The sequence below is a fragment of the Lichenostomus cassidix genome, chromosome 8 (assembly GCF_008360975.1).
Source record: "Lichenostomus cassidix isolate B80296 chromosome 8, HeHo_3.0, whole genome shotgun sequence".
NCBI classification, from domain to species: Eukaryota; Metazoa; Chordata; class Aves; order Passeriformes; family Meliphagidae; genus Lichenostomus; species Lichenostomus cassidix.
The window spans coordinates 14,105,545-14,122,259 of NC_139489.1; the positions used below are offsets into that span (position 1 = coordinate 14,105,545).

At 38.4% G+C, this 16,715-nt stretch overlaps 1 protein-coding gene across 5 annotated transcripts in view; it reads right to left on the bottom strand.

Annotated features, from left to right (window-relative positions):
• The window catches only part of COL24A1 (collagen type XXIV alpha 1 chain), a 121,531-nt gene that overhangs the window by 16,616 nt on the left and 88,200 nt on the right, over positions 1–16,715 (bottom strand). For all 5 annotated transcript variants that reach the window (XR_014853747.1, XM_085067994.1, XM_085067993.1 and 2 more), the window contains 15 exons: positions 13,969–14,022; positions 12,873–12,926; positions 12,611–12,664; positions 11,207–11,260; positions 10,469–10,576; positions 8,893–8,946; positions 8,323–8,430; positions 7,352–7,405; positions 6,536–6,589; positions 5,189–5,245; positions 4,222–4,275; positions 3,138–3,191; positions 2,978–3,031; positions 2,145–2,198; positions 443–550 (listed from right to left, as the gene is read on the bottom strand). Coding sequence is in view for 4 of the 5 variants with exons in the window: in XM_085067994.1 (XP_084924120.1) it covers positions 443–550; positions 2,145–2,198; positions 2,978–3,031; positions 3,138–3,191; positions 4,222–4,275; positions 5,189–5,245; positions 6,536–6,589; positions 7,352–7,405; positions 8,323–8,430; positions 8,893–8,946; positions 10,469–10,576; positions 11,207–11,260; positions 12,611–12,664; positions 12,873–12,926; positions 13,969–14,022 (975 nt within the window). In the remaining variant the exon portion in view is untranslated. The remainder of the gene's footprint in view (positions 1–442; positions 551–2,144; positions 2,199–2,977; positions 3,032–3,137; positions 3,192–4,221; positions 4,276–5,188; positions 5,246–6,535; positions 6,590–7,351; positions 7,406–8,322; positions 8,431–8,892; positions 8,947–10,468; positions 10,577–11,206; positions 11,261–12,610; positions 12,665–12,872; positions 12,927–13,968; positions 14,023–16,715) is intronic.

Consider the following 16,715-nt stretch of genomic DNA (forward strand, 5'->3'; position numbering starts at 1 on the left):
GATACCTAGTGCTGTTTTTCACTGGTTTTGGGCAAAGCTTCAGAATTATTTAGGTAGAGAGGCATAGGTTACAAACTCAATAAGGAAAATGTGGGATTATCTCAGACCCTAAGATGAAACAGGCTCAGTTGGGATCTATGGCTCATTTTTGGGAACAGAACTGTGCAGCCTCTCTGACTAAGAAATCAGTTTCACTTAGCTGTAGTTACTATCATCACATACCAACAAAACAGTTCTCACAGCACACTTCCCTTATGATAACTTTGTATCATGGCTAGAATCTGCTCCTGTCATGAGCAAAAGAGAAAGAAAACAAACAAAAAAAAAAGGTCTAATTTTCAAGAAACTCAGAACTGAGAATGGTCCCTTCTTTTTAAGTACCTTAACCCTAGAAAAATCGGTAATGCAAAATGACACAGAGGAAATGTGGAAAGCAACTTACCTTAGGGCCAGGCTTGCCTGACAGACCAGTCTTGCCAGGGTTCCCAGGATTGCCTTCTGGTCCAGGGTACCCAACTGCTCCTTTCTGCCCTGGTGGCCCTGGCTTTCCCTTGAAAAAAATTCAAATCAAATATTACACTCTTGGCTCTCTTCATCTTCATCCTCCTGTAACTAGATTTCAGTCACAGTATTTCCTAAACCCTACATAACAACACAGGCTTAACCTTAGACTTGCTCTGTCATGGGATCTGAGCAACATGAGCTGAACTCATGGGACTGACCCCTTGGTGTGCCAGGCCTGAAGATGCCCGAGAGTGTAGATTCTTAAACTGAAGTGAGGAAACCTGATAAAGTAATCTATTTATTCCTGAAAAAACCCCCAACCATATACCTTTTCAGCCTTTATTTTACTAAATACTCAGCAGTGGACTTTCACAAATCTATGTTGTTCAAATTTGAATGTATCAAAAATACAAATTTATAATATGGCAGGTTTGTGGTAACTGTTGCTATACTTACACAAAAAGGCCTCATGTCACATGCAAAAGGGAAACACTGATTTCTTTCCTTACAATTAATTCCCTTTAGACTGATATACACTATCTTAAAAGGCTGGGAGTTGCGCACTAATCTCTCTGTAAATGCCATTTGTCAGAAATGTAAAATATTCTAACTACAACACATTTTGTCTAAAAAAAGTATATCCAACATCAGCCACGCAGAATATAAGAAGTGTACCATCCTAATCTTATTTCTAACTTCTGGCTGCTTAAGTATCTTGCATTTGGAATGTGCTTTGAAACTTCCTCAAGTTCTAGTTTTATCGTCGTCTCCTCACTTCTCACTTCTCGGTATGTTTTGCTTTCCTTGTTTTCCGTTGTCTGCTGAATGATCCCTGCAGTCCTCCAGAGGAAAATGCCAAATATTTACAAAGGACACACAGCTCCTTGTCTTCAAAAGGCTCCTCTTGCACTCTGCCCAGCAGGTACAAGCTCTGTGCAACAGCTGCATTTCTCCAGTTACTGACAATGTTTTGATGTGAGGTAGTAAAAGTTATTTACAATATGTGCTTGTGTGGCATTATTTATTAGGGGACCAAAATAACCGTGATGCATTTTGTTCTTCCCTATGTTTACAGAACACCTTCTGCTTCCTGCTCTGTCTTCTCCCACAGGGAGAGGGGAACGCGAGTCAGCTTCTCTACAGTAACTCAAGAAAAAACATGAAAAATTTCAGCTCAGGGCAAGCAAGAGAAATAAATAAACCTCAAGGCATCTACCACATGTATCCATCACGGACATATGGATCCAAGCTTCTGTAGGCTGCAGTGGATCAAAGAACTAATGGGGTCAGAAGTGAACACAAGTACTGTTCTGTGCAATATAATGTGATAACTTCCAAATGGACTCCAAAAATGATCAAATTAAATAACTTTACAAGTGGTAAGGACCTTCTTGTTAGTTGCATGTCACTTCCATATGCTGAATAACTGAATATAATTCAGTATAATTCAACAAAATTTAAAAAATTATTATTATTAAAAAATGACAGGGGTTCCTTTACACTTCCTGGATAATAAGAAAGTTCTTTAGCGTGAACACAAGACTTTCTGGTACCACTGGCATGATTCAATTTTGATTTTATTATTTAGTATTTTCTTTGTTTTATAATCTGAAGATAGGCTGTAGAATTTTGTTACTTACAGGAATTCCAGGTTTGCCTGCCTGACCCGTTGTTCCTTTCTTCCCCGTGGGTCCCTAGAAGTTACAAATACTTGTGAACTGACAAAAGTCTTAAACTCAATCCCCTAAAAAGAGCTGAGGATTGTTCCCCTTTAGTATTCATGTTCACATTGCCTAGCTTTGGACCAGATTACTCACATTACAGGAGACAGCAGAAAGTTTTTCAAGTAATAACAAATACGTCTCTGGCAGAATTGTGTATGTTTTTCCTTTTTGTGAAACAGTTTTTAAAACGTTTCCAACAATAAGCATAAAATATTTTTCATCATGAATCTGGCATTTTTTTCTGTATCAGCCATCCCTCTGTGAGAAGTCCACTTTGACAGCATTTCCTGTACTCTTCAAAACGGAAGTCATGAAAAGTAGGCAATGTAAATACCCTGAAAGTCTGTGGAAGCAAATACTAGAAAACTCAGTACAGTGCAATACCAGGAGGCTTCATTTACGGATTAGAGAAGCAAAATCCCAGTTGCCTTCCAGTCACTTTGCCACAAGGAGCTCCAATTTAGAGGATAATTGAATATCACTCAAATGTTTCCAGAAGAGCCTTTCATAATGCTTCATATCACTCCACAATAAAACTACTTACTTATCAAATAACACATATTTACTAACCCAGATCATTATGCAATTTTCCATTTAATTTTTTTTTTTTTTTGTTCCTGCAGGTATGAAAAGGAAACCAAAACACTCAGTCTTAGCCTTGCAGAATAGTTTTCCAAGAATAGTCAGTGAATAATAAAACCCTACAAATTCCAATTAAGTGCAGCTTTGTTTTACTTTCTTCTACTTACTTCTGAACCTCTTTCTCCTTTTGGTCCTTGCTCTCCCAATTCACCTGGCTCTCCCTTTGAAAAGTGCATACATTGAATAAATGAAAAGAGTAATTTGAATGCAGATCAAAACATATTTTCAACAGTCAATAGAGAAATCTCACTTGTTTGAAACACTTACTGGAGACCCTTGTTGTCCAATAGGTCCTCTAAGCCCTGGAAGACCTATATGACCCTGGAAAGGAGAAAATATAACATACTGCAATACAGGTAACTCAGGCTGCCCTGCTCAGTGAGCTCCAGGCTCCCTTGTAAAGCCTCTTGGGAGGTGCCAGGTGGACCCAGATTCACTGACAGGACCTAGATAAAGTATGGTCAGATCTCCAAGATCAAACCCTACAGAGCTCTGATTCTTTATATTCCCTACTCCAAGCTGCAAGTGGGAATTACACATTGTTTAAACATTTCAGCATTTCTGTAAGCAAACATTTGGTTCATTCATTTATTACTATGTCTATCTGTATGATCTGTGTAACTTGGTTATTTCATGTCAAGGACTGTCTCTTTTGTATTTCAGCAAAATGCATCAGTGATAAGCATGAGTCACCATCCAATTTTTATGTGCTGAAAGACTGAATATAATTAATGAATAATTATTAGGATTAGATTTACAATAAGTAGTGCTTAAATTTCAGAGAAAAATGTTAACTAATTCAGTATAATAGAAACACAGAACTGTTTAGGTTGAAAGGGACTTTTTGAGATCATCTATGGAACCCTCTTTCTCAAGCAAGGCCAGCTACAAAGAGTGTCCAGGACCTTGTCTAGTCAAGTTTCCAGTATTTCCACAGATGGAGACTCCACGACCTCTCTGTGCAGCCTGTTCTGGTGCTCAGTCATCCTCACAGTGAAAGAAAGCCATTTCAAAAGGAATTTCATGTGTTTCAGTTTTTCCCCTTTGCCTCCTGTCCTGTCACTGGACACTATTGAGACAAGTCTGTCTACTTCATCTTAATTTCCTCCCACCATGTATTTATAAACACTAAGGTCACTGGAGTCTTCTCCAGCTGAGGAGCTGCAGCTCCCATGTGCCCCTATGGAAGATGCTCTGATGTGTTCTAAGAGTGCATCAGTGCAGTGTGGCACCAGCACATACATCTCTGCACACTTGGGAGGGCAGATGACACCTCTGCTGCATTACTCCATGCTATATATGCATAGCATGCCATGTTCAATTAAAAAGACTAAAACCCCAGAGGTATTACCTTGTAGCCCTCATCACCAGGCTCTCCTCTATCTCCCCGTTCACCACTTTGACCCTAGAGAGCAAACCAAAGAGCAAAATGTAACAGCTGAACTGAAATAATGCTGCAGTGAAATGTGAAAAAACTCTGGGATTTCTCTCAAAACAGACTAACCACTGAGATGGAACTGAGGAATACAAACATTAAGGTTAGCTTGGCTAAAGGAATAAACATGATTTTTTTCAGAATGCATTGCAGTCAGACAGCAGCCACAGTCTAAAATTTTTTTAACTGAAGACTAGAAGCTTAAAGATAAATCTTACATAGGGGTTAATGAAACAGGAGGAAATATTGACCTCAGTGGAACTTCTCCAGATTTATACTCATATATTAATATATATATGATATCTGAATTTAAAATCTGAATGGACAAATGAAGTGACTCTGGTTTCAAGGAAAACTCTCATGGCCTCGGTAAGACAGCACATTGTGATGATTTTGCTTTATGACTTGCTGTACTCAAAATCTGCTTTAATTTTTAAGTTTTTCCTAATAATTTTGACAGGTTCAGAAATGCTGCAGATACACTCCACATATGAATTCGGTACAAAAATGGTTACAAAATGCAGTTCTTTAAATCAGCTAAATTAGTTTCTAGAGATAATTAAATAAGTCAAAACATATTTTTGATTAGTAAAGCAATTAGGTATAACTCAGGGTAAACAGAGAGGGTAAAATTATTTTCTAAAATGTGCTGATCTAAACACAGACTAATGGCATTAGTATAATTAAATAGAGGGCACAGATATTTAAGCAGGAAAGAGCACACCACAACCACAGCATTTTCAGAGAGATTACTCATTAAAGGATCATCATTCTATATTTTTGTACTGACTCCTCAGGCAATGATATAAAGCTTCAGAAAGAATTGCATTGGCTCTTGTCTTGAGATGCACTAGTGTAATTTTTTTGAGAAAGAAAGACCTACTGGTTCACCTATGGGCCCAGGTGGTCCAGGGACTGTATTGTCTTCGCCTGGGTAACCCTAAACCAAAGATAAGTATTAAAAAATGTTAACTTGGAAGTTCAACCTTGTCTACCATGTATACAACTTCAAACGCCAATAAAAAGCAGAGAATACATAGCATAGATGTTGAAAGTGAATATGATGCTTATGGTTTTAATATAATGGATATGGTAACTCCATTTTAACATTCATCTAAATGTCCCAAAGACATTTAGGTCTAAAAGAAGCAAAATATTTGCTCTATTCTCAAAGGCAGCTATAAGAAAAAAAAAGATTATTTGAACAATTACCATGCAATCATGTCTTTATTTAATGAAAAAAAAAGGATAAACAGAATACTTGAAAAGGGCAAAAAAAGAAAATTTCTTCCACTATTTTAAGAAATACACTTAATATAGAGAAAAACAAGTGTACAGAAGACTCCAACATTAAGCCTGAAAGCTATTAAATATGAAACAACTACCGTCCAAGTTAATAAACAAAAAATTATCTATTCCAGATGATATCTAGCAATATTAATGAAAAGAGAATCACATCTTAAATATGATTAAGGGCTTCTAAAGTGCATCAAAGGGCTTTTTCATAAGTGACCAAGCAACCTAGACACCCAGCTCCCAACAAATTAGTTTTCAGTTATTGTTTCTCAAATCATGTCAAAACCTACCTACAGCATCAACCACTAAATGCCTATTTACAGTATTTATTGCAGAACTTTCTCTAGTTTGTATTTGTCTGTCAAGGGCAACTCCAATCCAATCTTCATGAAGTGAATCCATGTACCTGCCTGGGGTCACAGATGTTTCAGTCAGCATACAAATCTGTTTTCAGGATTTGAGACTTGAGAGAACAACAGCAAATTTGACACTAAAATAGCAGTACTGAAGCCACATCCTGTCCTTAACATTTTATGTTAACCACAGACATTTGTCCATCCTAGCTGGACTTCCAGGCAAATCTGTGGGTGTACTCACAGACTCAGAGTTAAGTAAATATTTAGCTGGTTCTGCACTGATTATTTTTGTCAGCAGTGCTCGCTAAGGGCAGTGGTGCTATCTGATACAATAGACTGTGTTCTGTACAATGGGTACCTTGTGTTTAAAACCTCAAACGTTTTAATGGTAGAATTTGGGACTCCATCTCCCAATCATCCATTTCCTCACTCGGAATTTTTTTTCATAGTCTCTGACAATACTAACAAATACTGCAAACAGTGGCTTTTGCTGCTTGCTATGGAAAACAGTGGGTGTGCGGTAACATTTCCTCCCTGTATAATTTCACAAAACAGGACAGTAAAATTCATGTTCATACCTTTTCTCCTTTGGGGCCTGGGGGCCCTGAGGGCCCTGGTGGACCCTGGTGACCCTAAAGAAGCAAAACAAACACAAATTAGGTGAAAACAAATAATTAAAGAAATAATTCATTCAAAAATTGATTTTAGCTACCAGCTACATTTTTCTTTTCTGCTCAGTAATTATTCTAAATCATGTTATGACAACAAAATCAATGGCAGAAAATGGACTGTGTGCAGGGAAATCTCTATGCCCATTGGGAAACCCCAGGGTCTGGCAGGGCTTAGTGCAGGTGATGGGAGCTGGGCTGGTTCTTGCTTGAGAGTTGGGGTCACTGATGGGTGTTTGTGTCTGGAAAAGAGATTGGACAGTCTGCTCTGTAAGAGCATGACTCAATCCATCCATAATGATTTTCACAGCTATTTTTCAGTGAAAGCCACAATATCTTTATGTCCTTCAACTAACCTCATTCAATCAGTCTGTGTTACTGAAGCATGGCCAGGCAGTAAGCAGAGGTGGTGGTGTTTGCTGAACTATCTTTATAATGAATAGCTGTAGTAGTTTTATAGGAACTTTATTCAGAAGGCGTGAGATTGGATAAACAAGGGTTTAAAATTTGTGGTAAACCCTCCCTGTTAGCGAACTCACAAAAACCAACCATCCTTGCTTAAGGCTAAGATTTCTGAGTAGGCAAACATGTCATATAAACATATGTGAGTATCTGGCTTTCCTGAAAATATTTGTGTAGTCTAGATATGGATGCCTATATTTGAAATCAGAGTGTCACAGACTTACTTTGGGATGTATGTGTACGTGAATTCAATAAAAAACATACCCCATAACCTGGAATTCCTGGCTCTCCTTCAGGTCCCATTTCTCCCAGGTGTCCCTGTTAAATGAAGTAATCAGTTTGAGAAAAAAGAGCTCCTTTGTAAAATATTATAACAACGCCTACTTTATAAAGTCAGAACTTGGAAGAATCTTGAAATATTGACATTTGACACCACAGACAACTTTTCTGTCGGTCCAACTTCATTTATTAAAGAATACTGGGCTTTCCCCTTGTCTGTGGAAAACATGTTCAATGTTTTCAGTCCTAACCTTATAATCTTTGTGCATAATTAAGATAAAATGTATCTGAGCTTTGAGAGGAGTGGAAGAACTCTCTTTATAAGTGCTAGTGTGCAAGGAGAAGTGGGGGTGGTCATCACCTTAGAAAGTTGTGTCCTTCTCTTGAAAATATTGGCCATTAAACAGTAAGCTTTGCTTCTGTACTTCATGTGTTCAGGAACACACTGCTGCACTCAGTGGCCATGGGATTGGACTGGACCACTGAGACAGGCACACTGCCTCTCTGGAGTGGAGCCTGGATGCTTCTATCACACAGTATAGAGCAAGCTTGGGGAGCTTACTATGAAAGGAGTTAAAAGTTAATGCAAATAGACTTAGTTCAGCTATCTTTGGATCACATTTCTATTTGAGAGGAGTAGTAGTCCTCATCTAAAATGCTTGGTTTCAGCCATGGCTAAGGCTTATTGTATGTGATAGCAAACCCCTTGATTTTTATTCCTGGAACTGGAAAGGTTTAATAGGCATCCATAGCAGTAAGGTTATATGAGGAGTGTGGGACATGAATATTCAGTGGTGTGCTCTCCCATCCCCCCCTCCCCTAACTGTCAAATGATCAAAAGCATGAGATGGCTCCTTCCAGATCCATGCCCCAGCTTTCTGTCTGGAAAGGTGATCAGGTCTCCTTCTGAGGTTGAAAGACCTCTGAGCTCTTAGATATGCCTGTTTGGTACTAACCACAGGACCTCGAGTTCCTCTTGCACCTTTGGGACCAACTTTTCCAGGTTGGCCAGAATCACCAGCAGGTCCAGTTTCTCCTGGAGGGCCAAGCTGCCCCTTTTCCCCCTGTTGGTGTTATTGTATTAAAAATAGTAAGAGATTGACACTAAGTTTCAAAATGCAGTTCATGCTTAATCAAAATGTGTAACAGAATTACTTAATAGGTATGACATTTACTGTATAACATTCACTGTAGTTATTAGAATGTCTGAGCCCAGAAATATGCAGTATAAAACAGTCTCTGCTAGAGCCTTCCTATTATTTTTTGTTTTGTTTTAGCCAAAGCTTAATGTTTTTTAAGAGAAGCAGAAACTATTCTGTTGTATCCTGATACAAATTTAAATTTCGTAAGATCTTGAATGTTATTGATTGCGGAATGATGACAATTCTAATTGCTATGGCTAACAAGAAAAAAATTGGCTTGAAGCGTGACACAAAACAGAGATAGTTTTGGTTCAATGGAATTTCGTAATGTAAATTTGAGTTTCAGATAAAAGGAAGGGAAATGGGGAAGATGAAAAATACTACCTTCTTTCCCAAACGGCCCCTCTGACCTGGATTTCCTGGTGTTCCTTCAGGGCCCTATAGATTTATTGGAGAGAGAAAAAGAAATGATTGAGAAAGGCCCAGAAACATGTTTAACCTGTGCTCCAAATTGCATAATTAAGTAGGCTTTTGTAAAGCAGAGAGGTGGGAGGAAAAATGTCATTAACTGTGGCTGTGAGCAAGGTAGTAGGACTGTTTTTGTTAAAGCAGAAACAAGGGGGCAAGCATCAGGGATTACTTATCAAAGTAGTGGAAATTCACTGAAAATAGGGGAGAAAAAAACCCAATAAATCTTGTCCACACAGAAAATATTACCTTACAGATTTGTGAAGCTTATTTGTTGCTTTGTAAGCTACTGTTTAAGGAAAATCTAGTATTACTCTCACCCCCAATTAAACACTCAGACAATTGGCTATAGGAAACTGATTTCCATGTTTAGACTACAATATTATGATCTGTCTGCATCCCTAGAAAGAGTTCAAACCAAAACTGTGATGTGACCACTCCCAGATGTCAGGGAGGATGAGTGGAGAAGGAGGCAGCTCTGCAGCTGCCTTTGGAATGTGCAGAACAGAAACGTGAAAAATCCCTCCCTAACCATATCCTCCCAAAAATCAAATTGCCAGACCTGCCTGTCTCACTGAGGCAGAAAAGCACTGCTGATGTTGTTTATTGTACACAAGTATAATTACATACAGTGTAGATATGCCAGAATTGAGCTGTTTTACAATAATTTCAATGTATGAAACTTTCAATCTTCCCCAGAATTGCCAATTCAAAATGGAGAGTCAGAGAAACAAAGAACCAAAACTTGTTCTGCAGCGCACTAAGGGTGCTGACAACTAAAAGAACACTTTTATTCTTTCACAAGGAAAGTAGTTCACTGTGAAAAACCCAGGACTAAAGACAGCAGAATGTCACACTGATGCTTAGAGGACAGTGCTCACAGCCATGGCACTGCAACTGGCACTGCAACTAATGTTTTCTCAAAACTCCACCATCAAATTAGAGCTACACAGAAGGCAGCCAGAGGACTGCAAATGAGAATGTGATGGATTTTAAGGGAATATGATGTCTGACTTGAGGTTAAAATACTTGCTTTAGAAACTGTGCTCCAAAATATTAGTTCTTGTTAAGAAGTTGCATACAACTTGATAGATGGATTTTAGCTGCTAGGAGTGATGTCAGAATGAATAGGCAAACAGATCTAATGATGCTGACAGTTCAAATGTTTGTCAACTATTTGGTCTGTGTATGCTTGCTGCCTGGCTGTTTGAAGGGGAGACACCTGAAGTGAGAGGCTCCAGGTTGTATGGTATGTGTGTCTGGATGACAAGTGGTGAGGAATCACTATTTGCCAAGAGGTCACATATTTAAGGTAGGAAAAGCACTTGTCTTGTCTCTCTACTAATCCTGAACCACACTGGAAGCTTATTTAAATATGATCATCTCTAATTACATAAAAAATAAAAGGAAATAAAAAATAAATAAAGAAAAATCAAATTTATTTACTAAAAGCAAATTTAAAAAAAGTCCATTTCAACCTGAAAACACTTACAGGAATGCCCATTATGCCAGGTTCACCAGGGGGCCCAGCAGTTCCTGGTAATCCCATCTCTCCTTTTTCACCACCTTCTCCAACAAGTCCCTGGTCTCCAGGTTCTCCCTAAAACACAGAAAAAAACCCCAAAACCTTAGTCAAGCTGATGCTACAGAATTACTTGTTCATAAATAAAGCGAATTCTGAATCTTTGAATTTTGAAGAAAGCACACTAAAACCAATGTGACCGGTCAAATTCAGATCCTCCTCTAAGGGTAAAGCCCTTTCTATCTCATTCATATGCTCCTACAGCCACATTTTGCCTCATCCATCACCAGGCATCTGAGGCTGTTCTCTATGGCAACCCCTGACCTGGCACCTGCCACAGTCCCTGGCACTGTTCTCTATGGCAACCCCTCACCTGGCACCTGCCACAGTCCCTGGCACACACTGATCCAATTCAGGGAGCAGAGCAGCCTTGGGCTTGCTTTCTCTAGCACTTTGGTCACCACAGACAAAAGCTGTACTCAGCTCTCCAGCTTGCTTTTCTTTGTCAAGCCATTCAACTTTGCAGCCCTTGAAAGGTAAATGTGTACCTAAAAGGTACAGGAAAGCCTATACTATACAGGACATCCTTTGTTAAAACTAAGTGCACTCAGCTAGGCTCTGTTGATCTGGTGTTGACCTAGGATAAAAAAGATTTGCATCCTTAAGCTAATATGAATCCTTTACATCTGCTACAAAAACTTAATGTACCTTTGGGCCATCTTTTCCTTGAACACCATCTTCTCCTGGAGGTCCTGGTTCACCCTTATAGAAAGAAACATTTGAAAACAAAGTTATTGCCTAAATTTCTTAACATAGAACTATTTTCTTGGAAAAACTCATACCAGTTTTATCCATGCTTATTATCATTTGGACAACTTTTATGTTGCTATTACAGATTATTTATCTTCAGTGTCACAGGCCATAGATACCCAACACAAGAAAACATAAAAGATGATCAGCATTAGAAAAAAGAGGCAATACTATGTCCTTATAACACTGGAGATTTAGAGAGTGGCACTGAGATTGTTTGAGTTCAGAGTATATAACATGTAATTACAGTAATAACCTCATACAATGGTTATACAGAGTAATAACATGTAATAACCTCAAAAATATACCTACTCTGTCCTGAAACGTCAATGTTTATGTGGATAACTACTACATTAGTATGTTTACAGACTTTAGAGCCACAAAAATTGCATCATTCACCATCAGAAATATTTCAACATTATAATCACAGAATCATCAGGGCTGAAAGAAAGCTTCAAGACCATCCAGTCCAACTGCCAGCCCAGCACCACCATAACCATACTCCCAAGTGCCACATGCAGATGCCTCTCAAACACTTCAAGAGACTGTGATTCCACCACCTCCGTGGGCAACTTATTCCAATGCCTACCCACTTTTTCAGTAAAAATGTTATTTCTAATATCCAGTCTGAACCTCTCCTAGCACAACTTAAGGCCATTCATTCTATCATTTGTTACCTGGCAGAAGAGACTGACCCCCACCTCACTACAACCTCCTTTCAGGTAGCTGCAGAGAGCACTGAGCCTCCTTTACTCCAGGTTAAACAACGCCTGCTCTCCCAGCTTCTTCTCATAAAACTTGTGCTTCACCAGCTCCATCGGCCTTCTCTGGACATGCTCCAGCACCTCAATATCCCTTTTTGAAATGAGAGATCCAGAACTGGGCACGGAGCTCAAGGTGCTGCTTCACCAGTGCTGAGTTCAGGGAAAAATTCATTGCCCTGGTCCCACTGGCCACACTATTTCTGTGTGACAGAAGGATGTGTGACAGACAGATCACAGGCCAGGATGCCACTGGCCTTCTTGGCTACCTGGGCATATGCTGGCTCATGATCAGATGCTGTTGACCAGCCCAAGTCCCTTTTTGCTGAGCAGCTCTCAAGCCACCCTTCCCCATTCTTTTTAACTTGCAACAATATTACACTACCTTTTTCTTAAAAAAAAAAAAAAAAGGAAAAAAAAAAGAAGGCTATCAGAAAATAGCTTCTTATTGAATTCTTCTGATAAATCAAGGTTTCTCAGTCTGCACTTCATTCATAACATACTTTTCTGTTGTGGAAGAAGATTTGCATCCATGGCTTACCCTTAAACCTTGGTCACCTGGTTCTCCAGCCTTCCCAGCAGGTCCAATGTCTCCCTGGGGTGTCACAAAAATCAGTGGATTTTAAAGGACAATATTAGTAACAATAACAGGGTTTACAGCTGATGTAGTCATCAGGACAATAACAGTATTTATTAATGGTCCATTTTCCGTATCACTATCTACCTGGCTAATGAATCAGCTCTCTCTGATTTGCTTTTGTGAAAATTTAAACAGCATGAGGGAGAATAATTGAAACATTTACCTTTGTGCCTGGTTCCCCCTGCAGACCAGGTTCTCCTTCAGGGCCAGGAGGTCCCTGCATGGTACAAGAGCTATCGTTACATGAATACTAGTAATAATCTTGCAACAACTAAACAATACACCCAAAATTGAAGCAGAAGAATGTCATGAGACACTGGGAAAGATGAAGGTCTGAAAAATTAAATCAAGACAACATAATTCTTTGTCCTTTCTAGAGCCAAACAGAAAAGAAAGGAGTACAGAAGGAGTTCAGGAAATACACTGTGGGTCAGAAATATATTGAAGACTCAGCAGTACCACTAAGCCTGTACCTTTCACCATAAATTACTGCTGAGCAAGCTTCTATCTTCTGTAAATCTGACTGACAACTTCATCTCTGTTTAGGCTTGGAGCCAACTAGATACAGCCTTTGGAGAACAAAGCCCTTTTTGGACGCCTCAGCCCTTAATGAGTTCATGGTATCAGACTGCTTTTTGCAAAGTTTACATATAAACCTCTTCTTAATAGTCAGTCAGAAGACTGGACTTTGGCTGACTGAGGGAGTGCATTTCTTTGAATAAGCCAAGTCCCTACTGTTCTAAGTGAGCTCATCCCTCAGGTACTTCATTACAAACGTGCTTAACACATTCTGTCTCATTTCTCTTTATGAAATATTAAAAACAAAGCAAAACACAGAAGCAAAAGTTAGCAAGAAGGCTGTCTACAGCTGCTTTCCCTTATCTACAATTTGAAAAAACATATGATTAATGATGTTTTACTCTCTAACTGCAAGAATGTTGCAGTAATGGTGTTTTACTCTCTAAAAGCAAAACCAACTTTTTTTTCCTTCCAAACAAAAAAAAAGTTGTTTTCTCATTGAAATATTCACTTTCTATGACAAATATCATGAATGAATGCTCAAAAACAGTACTTACAACAGAAAAAGCTACTTATTTTAGACTTTTTTTTTGTTAACAGCTTCAAGTAAGAGTCTCTCAGTAGCTCATGATACTTAAGTCAGCTGCAGGCAACAAAAAAAAATGTTTATAAACATTTTGTCCAGGCTTAGTCAGTTGTTTGAGTATGTGTAGTTGCTATATAAATGATTAAAAGCTCACCTCAAAACCAATTTCACCAATAGGGCCAACATCCCCTGGTTGTCCTCTTGGACCCTGGCATTAAACAAAATTTTGGATGCATCATTCAATTAACAATAAATTACACTGTACAGAGTTCAACTTTTTCTTCACAACTCTTTCAACTGGCATAAAGAAATGTATTTCATTGTCTTTCCTCCTGAATTCAACAATGTATCTAAGTCCCATGATGGCATACAGTACCAAACACCTCACTGCCAACCTTGACACACTGAAAATACAGATCTCAAGTAATAACACAGATGTCTTTCCTTTCAGACCAAAAATAAATTATTATCTGAACTAAGCTCTTCTCTTGACAAACTGAGATTTTGTTTAATTAAGGTTTGTTAGACTGTCTGGTTTGCTTTGTGGAAAAGCCTACAGTCTGGTATGGAATTAACTGAAAACAACTACTGTTTGCTTCACCATGGATTTAGCAGCATTTGTACAGAAGAGTCACTGAGGCGTAACAGGCTAAAGGCTGGAGCCTTTTTGGTAATATTGATAACTATTCCATAAGCATTTTATTATAAGCCTTACATGTAAGAACTAAATTTCCTAACACACAGTAGTAACACACAGGGATCACTTCCCAAAGTGGCATGTTTAAATTCTCCGCACATGTAAGATCTGGGCTCACAGAGCAGGATTTGTTGATTCTATAGCCACTGTGAATGTACATCAAGACAAATCAGCCCTCTGGATAGAATCAATCTTTGAACATTATGAAAATTTGTATCTACTTACCCCTTTGGGACTCATCTGTGTCTAAATACATTCTAAATTCAAAACATTTTCTTGATCTACTATTCTCATGTAAAAGAAAGATGCCGCTTCTCTTTGTGATAGAAGTCTTTAAAACCAATATTTACTTTATTTTGTTTCACTTCCTCTTACAGACTATACATATGGTTTTGCTCCTCCTGACGACCTGACAATGACAATGTAAGTATTTTCTTCCCTTGTAACAACAATGTAAACTGCATATTACTGACAGAATTCCAGCAGATGTAGACATCTGACCTTATAGCTTCATTTAAATATGAACAACTAAAACTGCAGTTAACTTCCCTTTGAGAATTCACTTGGCCCTAAACTAAGTTCATTGATTTTAATTTGCAGCAACTCCATGAAATTCCACTAGGCAAGTGTCAAAAAGCTTCAGTTTGATTCACAAGTATTTCTTCACATTATCATGGAGATAAGGGTGCGGGATTGGTAATGTGTCTTTCTCCCGAGACTTTCAGAAGCCAAAAATTTATAGCAGTACAGGGACTCCTTTTAGCCATTAACATCAGGTAATTTTCAAAGAATTATTTCACTGGAATGTCCAATAAGTAGATAAAGTTTTAGGGCATTTTAGATAATCCTGTTAATACAAATAGTTCCAACTGCTTATATTTCTCTGCTCCTCCAGCAACTATTAGGGTTTTTCTGCTTTGTGTAGAACTAATGACAGGGCCAGAAAACCTCAGCAGATGGCTTTCACACAGTGACCAGCTGACAGAGGACAAAATCAAGCTGCTTGGATGGGCAGCTAAAAAAAGGAGCCATGCATTTTGTTGTGCAACATCTTCTGTCATTTTATGACTTCCTTCTTGCTCCACAGACCCTTTTCCAAACACATTTTACTATTTCAACGCTTGATAGAAAAGATACCCTGTTCACAGGATAAGTTTTTCTTCTGACACTGCTTATGTAGTTTCTACGATGATGAGCACAACAGAAATGTAGGCTGCACAAGAGTAGACCACTTAGATTAGGTAAGGCAGGCATTCTATTGAAATGAAAATTCAGATTTGACCAGAAAATGGCGGAAATTTGACATATAAACCTCTCATTGCAAGGCTCTCAGATGTTGCAACATGAAGATAAGATATAATAAATGAAAGAGATGAGGTACCAGGAATTCAGTGATAGCCATTTGAAAATACATTTTCTGTGAAACATTTTGCCATTCCTACAGGTTGGCAGCTCAAGTAAAGTAGGCAATTCTATACTAAAGAAAATTTACCAAAATAATTGTTGGTGTTTTTCTAGCCCCTCAAAATATGCAATTATTTTATGTGAGCATGTGAGCCTATGGATTAGTAGAAATAATACTAGAAAAAATACTAATAATACCAAAAATAATATAATTTTTATCAACACTTCACTTCCAAGATTTAAATTAACTATGTGCAATTTATTGTGAAAAATTACTTTCCAGAAGCAATGTAAACACACAATTTCTGACAACTCTATTAGATTTCTGCACCAGAAAATGGCCGCCTTCTCCCAAATCCCAGCATACACTCACTGTATTTAGAGAATCTGATTTACCCCCAGAGAAGGTGCTGCAATACTATTCCTGTCACAGTTATATCTTGCAGTATATTGTATATATTTGCTGCAGATTCTGCGTGATCTTCTGTAACAATATTAGCCACATGAAAGTGAGTGTGGCTTTGACAGAGTAACAAGAATCCATCCAGCAGAGGAATGTCTGAGGTTTATTGTAGCAGTCTCTTCTTGAAAATTTAACCTGCCAAATAGATGTGGTCTCTGTGCTCCTGAACAACGATCCTAATATTTGCCTAAAAAAACACCACCAAAGTATTGGCACATAAATTTACATAATGCATGACATAGATGTCTAGCTCAATGTGGTGTAAAGCCACAAAATATTGTGGTCTATGTTCTGTTATGCTATGTTCTGTTATGGACCTGGAGTTGTCAGGGAGCTT